The sequence below is a fragment of the Hibiscus syriacus genome, unplaced genomic scaffold, assembly GCF_006381635.1.
Source record: "Hibiscus syriacus cultivar Baekdansim isolate YM2019G1 unplaced genomic scaffold, ASM638163v2 tig00111005_pilon, whole genome shotgun sequence".
Taxonomy (NCBI): Eukaryota; Viridiplantae; Streptophyta; class Magnoliopsida; order Malvales; family Malvaceae; genus Hibiscus; species Hibiscus syriacus.
Genome location: NW_024062949.1, coordinates 1,005,335 through 1,017,352, shown reverse-complemented (window position 1 = coordinate 1,017,352; position 12,018 = coordinate 1,005,335). Strand labels below are relative to the sequence as shown.

At 29.8% G+C, this 12,018-nt stretch overlaps 1 protein-coding gene across 1 annotated transcript; it reads right to left on the bottom strand.

Annotated features, from left to right (window-relative positions):
- Positions 1-1,236: 1,236 nt before the first annotated feature.
- Positions 1,237-4,287, bottom strand: LOC120149524 (glycine cleavage system H protein 2, mitochondrial-like). The gene is made up of 4 exons (XM_039162282.1): positions 4,217-4,287; positions 3,417-3,613; positions 1,755-2,014; positions 1,237-1,534 (listed from the first exon to the last, which is right to left on the bottom strand). Exons 1-4 carry the CDS (start codon positions 4,285-4,287, stop codon positions 1,406-1,408), a joined length of 657 nt encoding a protein of 218 aa, XP_039018213.1. The 3' UTR covers positions 1,237-1,405.
- Positions 4,288-12,018: the final 7,731 nt, after the last annotated feature.

Here is a 12,018-nt window from a genome sequence, read left to right as displayed (position 1 = left end):
GATCCGGAAAAAAATTCGGGGTCGGGTCGGGTTTGGATTTAGGGTGAAAAATATTGACTCGACCCGACCCAACCCGACCCAAAAAATATACAATTGTTTCTTATATATTTAGAAATAATTACAATAATACCCCTCTACATATTATTTTTTTCAATTAAGTCACTGTTTTTATTGAATGAAAATAATATTTTATTATTATTTTTGGTCGGGTCGAGTCGGGTCGGGTTTTTAAGTTGTATATCGGGTAGGGTTCGGGGCGGGTGAAATTTTGTTTTGGTCGGGTCGAGTTGGGTCGTGGTGGAGGATTTCTTGTTCTCGGGTCGGGTCGGGTGGACCAAAAACCAGACCCCACCCGACCCATGCCCATCCCTATATATATATAAGAAGCGAATACCATGACATTAGATAATAATCATTAACAATAACATTTGAGTTGTAATGTTTATAAATGGATACTCCTTCTGATTTAAATAAAAAAAAAGTAGAGTTTGTAATTTATGGTGGAATTGCAAACGATCATAACATTCTAATTAATAGTACTCAAGAAATCTGAAGAAGAATAGTGTTGGTGTTAATCATAGATAATGATGACTATTCGTAGCTGATAATCTGAAACAGATCTAACTATCAATAACAGATTGTGTTCTGATAGATCGCATAAACCTACCAGAAATCATGTTAAGAGATTATCTATTTTTCGTGGGTATAATATTTCGAAGACTTCTAGAAGCCAAATTCAAGTTTCCAGGAGTGGTTAGTGTTGAACCGGTCTAACTCTAGAATGAAAATTGAAGGGTTCTGATCCGATCACAATCTGGCATGTGATTTTTCAACGCATTAGTGGAAAGAAGAGAGCTCACCAAATGGTAGGTACGAGGTTCTTTTACAAACGCAACCTTAACAACAACAAAAAATTAACATCTTATTACATTAATTAAATCTTCTTAGTCCTTTGGTCTTGTTGATGTCACTCAAAGTCAGCATTGACGTCATAAATGGTGAATCATGAGTTCATCATATCACAACATCAGTGGTGCCATTGATGAAACTAACTAAATGAAATGAGAACCAGTGTTAATCATGCGATATCGATACATGTTTCGTCTTCGAACCGTCGTTTATATGTACCGAGACCGGTAATGGTTTGATGTATCGTTTCACCGTTAGTCCGATTCCGTGTTGTCTTCCCTGGTACTTGTATAATCGTTATTGAATTAGACGATGAAATCACTTCTGTTGCATGAAATCATTATTCATTCATCTAAGCTAAAGAGAAAACATGACACCAAACCCGAAATCCGACGTAGAAACATCAACATGACAACAACCTTCCCCAACTAGTTGACTTCACATAGCATCTCCGCCGGAAAAATGCCTCGATATCGAACATGCCAAACACATCTGGTCAGTGCTTTGAATCTTCTTCCTCGCAGAACTTAGAGTATACTTCCGAGTCCATCAGGTTTTTCAACTCCCCGGAATCATTCATCTCAACCTTAATAATCCATCCATCCTCATATGGACTTGAGTTAACCTAAATCACGATGAACAAAGATTGTAGAAACAACACAAGCAAAAGTGACTGTAAAATGAAAAATTGACATTAAAACATCCAAATTTTCCTTCATGACCATGGCTCATATTCGGAAGACACGAGCACGAGCGCGTATGCACACATGCGGAAGGCATGGTTACGCAATCAGTATAATTGAACCCAGAAACCATACAAAAATTGGAAGGGTAAGAGTGCTAACCAGAGCAGGAGTGTTGCTGAGCTTTTCATTAACTTCAACCACTTTTCCCGAAACAGGAGAATTAACATCGCTAGTAGCCTTGACGCTTTCGACCGCTCCAAAACTGTCACCCTGCTTCACGGCAGCTCCCACTTCAGGTAATTCAACATACACAACATCACCTAAATGATCTTGAGCATGATCGGTTATACCAATCGTGGCAGCCTTACCATTGACCTTCACCCACTCGTGAGAATCGGCATATTTCAGATCCTTTAAAACTGCAGGAATAGAATAGAGGTGTTTAAAACAACCAACCAGCTATAACACATAATATAATAGATAAAGAAGCCGATCATGTGATCCAAGGAATCGAATATCCTTTTCATACACAGGCATCACAGGTAGTACAACACCTAAAATAAATATCACAATAACATTTCATCATGTATCATGGAGGTAATTTGCTCTAAGGCGCTGCTTCGACGAACAACGAACTTCCGCAAGGAGCAAAGTTTGAAGTTATATAATGGTTAACTCAGTCTAATACTGCCAAGACATTTTAATTCCAAATAATAGAGCTCAACTATACAAATAAAATGCTCACCACAAGTTGAGGACAACATACCAGTACTAAAAAGAAATCAGAGTCATTTCAGTTTCCGCAATTTTCTATATCACTTTTTTAACTTATATATACACACACACACAGGCAAATATCCGAGCTTGACTCGGATTAGCAAAAGATCGCACCTAATAGCAATGACAATGCATAACATTATGAATCATTATCAATCTAAATAAGGGAACAATCAGACGAAATTCTAAAGTCATTATTTTCACGAGCAACACAACCATTATTGCTTCAAACACCTGCACCAATACTCGGCAGTTGCCCAGGTGCAACTGTCCCCTTCCTCAACTGAAGGTATAAACCAGAGACGGACGCAAGATTTTATGTTAAGGGATGCAGACTTAAGAAGTTAGATTAAAAATTTAGGGAATGAAAAATTACAAAATTTCAGAGTGCAAAATTAGATCATAAAAAAAATTACATAAACAATACGGGGATTTGATATTTTTAGGGGTGCGGCCGCACCGGAACACACCCTCGGTCCATCCTTGGTCTCAAGTTCAACTGCACCGATTGAATCACAGCCAGATTACCATCACTTTTAATGCTATAGTGTCTAGTATTAACCACGTCTCTAGCTATACAAAAGCTGTGTATACAGTGATGGATCAAAGGGAGCAGTCGTTCCCCATTAAATTTCAAATTCACATATATTTTATATATATTCTATTAATAATCTATGTTAGTCTCCTTAAACTTTATAAGTTCACCCTGTATCATAAAATATATATCAGTTCCAACTGTATTACATAGAAGGTGAAAGGCTTTAGGCTCCTTTGATGGTTCTGAATTGATCATAAACGAAAAGCCATTATTACAGACATTTGGAACTTTTATATCCACAAACGAAACATAATTCCTAAAACTCTAAAGCTATGCATTAGCACTCGGCATTACATAAAAAAACCCAATCACATAAATCGAAATCTAATCTTTTTTTCTACTAAAAGGTAAGATCTTGGATCAAAATAAAAAAAATGATATCCCAAAAACGAAATCAACACCCAAAACCATGGAAATGAAAAGTTATAGAAAATATAATGAATTACCAGTGGAAAAGCCTCTATGGAAGACGGAGATCCGAAGGCAAGAAGCCGCCCTAGAAGCCCACATCATTGTTGAAGCCGTTTCTAATGTAAATATCGACAACCGACGAAGTGCAGTGACTGCCAGGTTCTTGTTTTTGTTTATATATAGTAGTATATTGTTTGGGGTTGGTCGAGGGTGTGTGACCGGGTGAGCGTACCTTTATTTTCAAGGTTAAATTACGCTTTTAGTAACTAAACTATTAGCTTTGATCCATTTTAATATTTTAATATTTTATTTTTTTCAAAATCTACCTAAAGTTTAATTTTTATTTCATTTTAGTACCTCACTGTTAAAAATTTCAATTTTTATTTCATTTTAGTATCCCATTCAAATTTTAACGTTAAATTTTGAAAAGATTGAAAGTTTTTGTATTAAAACGGGCCAAAACTGGTAGTTTAGGTATTAAACATGTTAAATTTTTAACGGCAGTGTACTAAAATAAAATAAAAACTAAACATAATATATAATTTTAAAAAATTTAAAAATTTAAGTACTTAAACGGACTAAAACTGATAGTTAAAGTACTAAGCGTAGTTTATCCTGTTTTTAATGTGGATAGTGACGAAAAATTGAATTGCTAAAACATGTGCATAGAGGATTAAAAAATATATTTTATAATTTTTAATAAAAATATCAGATAAAGACTGAATATGATAAGTTAAAAGTTTTAGGGGCCAGAAATTTATATATAAGCAAAAGGAGCATAAATTGTTGGTGGTGGATCCGTGTCAGCAAACCCACTTGTTAATGACCGGAAAACGCCGTAGTGGTGGTTGGTGAGAATGAGATCGAGCTCCAGTTTTTCTCAAATGAAATGGGAATCACGTCCATTACGCTTCATCTAAGCTTAGGAAAAAACATGACACCAAATCCAAATAGGAACATCAACATGAAAGCAACATTTCTCAACCGGTTGGCTTCATGGAAACAGCCGTTGTTTCTCTCTAGGCACGGCCTCTCCTTGGTGAAATGCATCGACATCGAACATGCCCAGCGCATCTGGTCGGTGCTGTGGATATTCTTCCTCACAGAACTTCGAGTATTTTTCCGGGTCCGTCAGGCTTTTCAACTCCCCGGCATCGTTCATCTCAACCTTAATAATCCATCCATCCTCGTATGGACTCGAGTTAACCTATATTGTGACGAACAAAGATTGTATAAGCAAAATTGAACATAAAAAATTACTAAAAACATCCAATTTTCCCGAAACCATACAAAATTTGGAAGGGTAAGAGTGCTAACCAGAGCAGGAGAGCTGCTGAGCTCTTCATTAACTTCAACCACTTTTCCCGAAACAGGAGAATAAACATCACTAGTAGCCTTGACGCTTTCAACCGCTCCAACTTCAGGTAATTCGACATACACAACATCACCTAAATGATCTTGAGCATGATCGGTTATACCGATTGTGGCAGCATTACCATTAACCTTCACCCACTCGTGTGAATCGGCATATTTCAGATCCTTCAAAACTGCAGGAATAGAAGAGAGGTATATAATAGATAATGTAGCTGTAACTCTAGACAGAAATAAATTTGTAGCGGATTCTGTGATCAAACGAATCGAATATCCTTTCCATACACAGTCTCGAGTCATCATAGGTAGTAGAACACCAAGATAAATTCGCAATACATCCATCACATACAATGGATGCATTTTACTATACGGTGCTTCTTCAAGGAACGATGAACTTATATAGAGAGCAGAATTTGAAGCTATATCATGGTTAACACTGTCTAATACTGCTAAGACATTTTTATTCCAAATTCATAGAGCTCAACTATACTAATATGCCACAACTGAACTCTAAGATAAGATAATGTTACGAGCCAAATCTAGGTTAGGAAAGGCTGTTAATTCGGGTTATCTATATTAAGGCTTAGGTTAAGCTCTTATTTGTTTACTTAACAGTGCAATAATAAAACTCTAAGCAGAATTTATACCAAAAACACTAAAAGATCTTAATCTCCCTATAACAAGTCCTAAGGTTCCAGTCTTCCTTCGACTAGCTGAATCATCATCAATACCAAACACATGATCATAATAGATAAACATGCTCACCACAAGTTGAGGTCAGCATAAGTTTAGGGCTTTTTCAGTTTCTGCAAATTTCTATAGCGCTTTCTCAATTTATAGTACATAACAATATATATATATATATACACACAAATACACACACACCAGATTAGCAACAGACTGCACCTAATGCGTAGCATGATGATTCATAATGAATGCGAGGGATTCATAAGCAATATGTACAAATTCCGTATCCATTTATTCAGTTGCATTAAATTGGTAATCAGGACTTCGATGAGGGCAGTGTTATTAGAATAGGGCACAAAGCATGCATCTAAGGTTTCAGTTGGCATGAACTGTTGACCTGTTGTTTACTGTTTTCTTGAAAATTTTGTTCTTGTTTTCTAAATCCAAATAACCTGGACAATCAGGGTAAACACTTAAGTTTTCCTTTTTTTCAAGAGCAAGGCAACCATTATTGCTTCAAACACCTGCACCGATACTCGGCAGTTGCCCTGGGCAACTATCCCTTGCCTCGACTAACACCCCAACCACACCGATCGAATCACAACCAGGTTACCCTTTTGTTGATGAGACGATGTGGGTTGCGACAACTATGGACGGTTCACTGTTTCTGATTTGGACAGAGAGATGCAGCTCGTTGTTTTTAGAAGAAAAAAAATTAGTTACTTGTGTTTTCGTCTGTTGAAAATTAAAAATTACCGCATATTTTAGATTTTTTATGTGTTTTTATTGAAAATCTGTTTTCATTCCCTTGAATTTTATAAATTAGTTCATTCTTAAAATTTTAGAAATTCACCTTATAACATAAAATTTTGTGTTCATCACAGGTCTCTATAATATTCAATTATTTGAATTTAAATCTTGTTAATTTTAGTCTTAGCAATTTAGTCCCTCTATTGTTTTAATTTACAATTGAAGTCCACTTTATTTTACATCTTAGGGTGTGTTTGGATCATGGAATGTAAGATTACCGAAATGTAACATTACTCTGGGAATGTTTTATTACTTTGTTTGGTTTGCTTAGCAGGAATGTAAGATTACAATGTTTGGTTGGAAAAATATAAGATTATCTGAATGCATATTTTACCAAATTATCCTTGTGATATATATATATATTAACAAGTAAAATTTTAATATTAAATTATAAATATTTAAATAAAAATTTCTAAAAAAATATTGTAATTATTATACTATCTAATTTTAAAGAAAAAATACATTTAACATATAATTAATATAATTAGTATATTAAACTTATAATTTCAAATAATGTTCATAAGTATCATATTTATTTATATAAAATATAATATAATATGAAAAATAATGTTATGATCTCGAATAGACAAATATATTATCTTTTTAATGTATAAGATCTATTTTTAATAACTCAAAATTAAATATTATTTTAAATAATTATATTATTTTCCATAACAATATTTTCACCTCATAAAATTATAAAGTAATTAATATACTAAATATTAAAAATATAAAATAATTTTAACTACATAAATTTATCAATATTTTACTAAATTAAACTCTTTGTATATTATTATTATTAAGTTTAAAATTTTGAGTAAAACACAAAGAATAAGAATCGAGAAAGATCTATATAAAAAATTTATTGTTTCAAAGATATATATATATATCCAAACCGGTGGAATTGTTCATTACCTAAGAATTTAAAGGTAATGACATTCCCACCATTTTAATCTAAAAATATTACTATTAATAATAATTTATTACCTAATAATAATCTTTGACGTGAACTAAACATGAGAATATAATTCTGGAAACGAACCAAACACCGGTAGGGTGAAGGTTGTTGTGCATTGCTTACTAGTTTTCATGCAACTTTAAATTAGTCAAGTGAATAGTTTTTCATTATAAATAAGATACATGATTTAATTCTAGATATTATAAACTAAAAATTATTTTTATTAGAAATCTTTATAATACCTAATTTAAATTAATTAAATAAATTATTATATAAAAGTTGTTATAGAAAAAAAACAGCATAATGTGTCATCGTCGGTAGTGGGTCAGTGTCCAAAAACCATTTGTCAGGGAAGGCTGAGATAGTAGGTGGTGAGCATGACATTTCAGCGTGATGTTAATATCAGTTTTAATATACGATTAAAAAATATATTATCGAAAATATTAATATATTTTAATAATATTATTTTTTCTATCGAAAATATTAATATCGGACGTTATTTAAAATGTTTAATATTCTCGTTAAAGAGCTACCTAAAATATTATTTTTTAACGAAAATGTTAATATTGAGCGTTACTTAAAATATTATTTTTTCTACCGAAAATTAGGTAGCGAAATTATTATTTTCGGTAAAAAAATAATATTTTAGGCAACGTTTTACCGAAAATGTTAAAAAAATATTAACATTTCTGATAACACATCTTCTTAACCATATATTAAGACGGTCTTACATCAAACTATCCCATTTCAGCTCAAGTTTAATCTAAATGTTTTTTTATTAATTGAATTAGTGTTAACTGTGAATTCGGTTGTAAAATATTGAATTTTCCTTTTTATGAATGAAAAAAATTGAAATCTTTTTCAAATATTAATAAAAAAATATTATAATAATAATAATTTTTTATCTTTTTTGTTTTTATATAATTTTTGAACAAAACTGATAAAAACATTCATTTAAGGATCAAATCCATACCCAAAATGATTTATATATTATATTTTACCATTAATTTGAAATCCTTTTTGGATCAAAAATAATTTTTATATAAACCACTCACAATAATAATATGATAAAATCCAACGATATTAGACCAATGTAAAGCTATTTTGATTTACACTTTTATGAACTTTATGTAAGCTTAATGTTTTAAGAATTCTATTGTTAAATTTATTTATATAAAATTAAATCTATTGTTTAATTTTTTTTCGAGTCGAGTTTATTAAATTTGAATTAAGTTGTTTGAGTTTCTATACTAATTTTATTATAATTATTTATAGTATTATGGTGTGAAATGATTCTAATTTTTCGACTTTCTCTATCCATATAAGATGTATATTTCATATACTTTTTCACATTATGATGTTATTTAATGTATTAAATACAATTTAAAATTATAAAATATATTCACAATATTATATATTTTTTATTTTTGAGGGTAAAATATTTATGAGAGTATAAAAGAATCAAAGAATTGATAAGAACAAAGAATTTGTAAAAAATACAAAATAAGAATTGAAGTTACATATGTATTATTTAGTATAATTTTATAATCCGTTAAATTTTATAATTTTATACTCCTTAAATCTCTAGTATAATTTCTTAAATCTCACATAAAATATTTTTTATATATTTTTTAGAGTTTTTATATTTTTTAATTATCATGGTTTGATTCCTATCCTATAAAATTAAAACTCCAAATATTATATTAACATATCATATGATTTTAGCTAAAATCTTTATAATTGTCTGATTTTTTAATGTCAAATGTATTGTACATGATCTAATATGATTATATTTTAAATATTCATTAAAAAAATATATATGATTAAATGAGAATTAGTATATAACTATACTAGCCTTTGAGGTTGGTATAGTTTTAATTCATAATGCACGTATTGATCCTAAATTATTATTAAGGTTTTTTATACATAATTTTTTTAATGATTTTAAGTTATTTATCAACTAAATTATTAGCCAACTAATATGTTATATCAACTCAAATAAAATTATATATATATATATAATTTTTTTTAAAAATAGATCATAAATCAAAGATTGGCATAAATTGGGTCAATTTTTTTCCTATTAAAACTAGTTTCTAATTTTATAACCTTCATCTATCACTTGATCCGATTTAAGTTTATAGAGAGGTTTCACCCGACTCAAAATCTAATCCGATTTTTTTTTGGATAAAAGTTATACTCAACCTTAACTTTACCTAATTTTGAGGTAAAAATTTACACTCGATCTGGCTAGAACAAATATATATATATATATATATATATATATATATATATCATTTTCATTTAGTAAAATAAAGATCTAATTGAAAAAATATATAAATAAAGAAGTATTATTACAACTATATCTAAATATGTAAGGGATTATTAAAATAGTATCTCGAATTCGATTGATTCAAATATTTTTCACTCTAAAAATCGAATCCAACTCGACTTTGACTCGTCTTAAATATGAATTTACACATATAAAATAAAATCAAAACTCATTGAGTCTAGATCCTTATATCCACTGCTATTCATATTCCTATTTATTATAATAATGCAACGGAATTGGCAATGTAATAATGATAACTTACGTGTTTAGTACATAAACTATCAGTTTTATGTTATTTTAATATTTAAACTCTTAATTCATACTTAACATTTAATTTTTGCTTCGATTTAGTACCTCACCGTTAAAAACTTAAGAGGTGATTTGCACGTGACACATTTTTATGAGTAAATTACATCATATCATTCAAATATTTTCTCACTCCTATTTCTTAATATTTAAACTCTTAATTCATACTTAACATTTAATTTTTGTTTCGTTTTAGTACCTCACCGTTAAAAACTTAAGAGATGATTTGCACGTGACACATTTTTATGAGTAAATTACATCATATCATTCAAATATTTTCTCACTCCTATTTTGGTCACTAAAGTTTAAATTTTTAAATTTAATTACTTAACTTTCAAATTACTCTTAATTTAATCACTCTAACTTTCGAATTTATTTTTTATTTTTAATTATATATTAATAAAATAAAATAAAAGGTCATGTCACAAAAATCATTAATAAAATAAATTAGAGTGATTAAAATAGGAGCAATTTGGAAGTTATGTAGTTAAATTAAAAAATTAAACTTTAGTACCAAAACAAGAGTGGGAAGATAGTTGAGTGATTAATGATATAATTTACCCATAAAAAATGAAGCGCCGCTAATTTTTTAACGACAATGTACTAAAATGAAACAAAAATTAAATGATGAGTATGATTTTAAAAACTTAAAAGTTTAAGTACCATAACGGATTAAAATTAATAGTTTAGATACTAAATATGTAGTTTACTCTAAAAACAAAACACCAACCCTAACGATGTATACATATTGCGTAGCATTCAAGTCGCAGATAGACAACTTAGGAAGACGACTATGTTTCAATGGTAGGTTAAAGGGAAGAACATGTCCCTTATAAATCAACATCATGACCTATTGACCTACGTTTGAAAACAAATGCACATAATTAAGACCTTTAGATGATAAAAGAAATTAAAACTCGAAAGAAAACATAATTTGTTATTTCTTGAAACTACGTAAGGGCATTAAGTTATTATAATTTCGAAATCATAATTTGTTGTTATTTCTTGAGGTCTCGGGTTCGAATACCAGGAATATTATGTGTGTGAGCGTTTAATGTCAAATGATTGAAAATTATCTTTAAACAATATTCCTTTGTGCTTACCCTAAATTAATAAGAAATTTTTTTTTGAAGGAAATCAAATGCTGAAATTAGTTCATTGTTTTTCTTTTCAATGAATATGTTTTTATTTTTTTCTGTTAATTTCAGTCTTTGATTTCTCTAATTTAATTGTTATAAAAAGGCATAAAATTAAAAGTTCTACATTGGTTGTAAACGGATCATACCCCATATATATATATATATATATAGTAAAAAAATTCTTAATTAGCAAGTTTGAAACCGATGAAGGGTAATGGCGCCGCTGTAGGGTACACCAAATCCAGAATGAAAAGAGTGGACGAAGAAAAGTTACAAAGTGGAAATACATGTGACATTAGGATTTTAAAATGTGCCCTTTGCAAGTGCAGGCTTTGGGGTCCTTTCGACCAAGTGGATATATATAGATATCCTTTTTGTTCGTGCCAAGTGGACGTTATATATATATATATACACACACGATGGCTCAAAACTTTAAAATCTCTTATTAATACAATCGAATACTAAATTCTTTTATGGTATTTTCCCATCGTTTTCTTTAAGAAATCAATCACCAAGATTTTGTGGGTAGTTGTGAGTCTCTCTCTCTCTCTCAGCTCACCGACTTTGACGAGAATATTCAGTGCCTTCTTTTCTCACTTCTCCGCTTCTCATTTCTCACGTTCTTTGAAACATTCATGTTGTTATATGGTTTGTTTTTTCCTTTCTTTTCTTACAATTCATGTATCTTTTATTTTGTTTTACCCTTTAAAATATTAACCTTTTCATATTTGTGATTATCCTTTTTAGTGATATTATCTGTAATGTTTAAACATTAATTCTCTCTTTAAATCATACTATATTATATACAATCTTTTGTTGATGTTTGTCTTGTTTATTTTAAGGGTAAATTATACGTTTAATACCTAAACTATTAGTTTAGGTCCATTTTAATACTTAAACTATCAATTTAGGTCTGTTTTAGTACCTAAACTTTTAATTTTTCTGAAACTATACATAAAGTTTAGTTTTTGTTTCATTTTAGTATATCGTTCAAAATTTAACGTTAAATTTTGAAATTTTTTAAAAATTTAGGT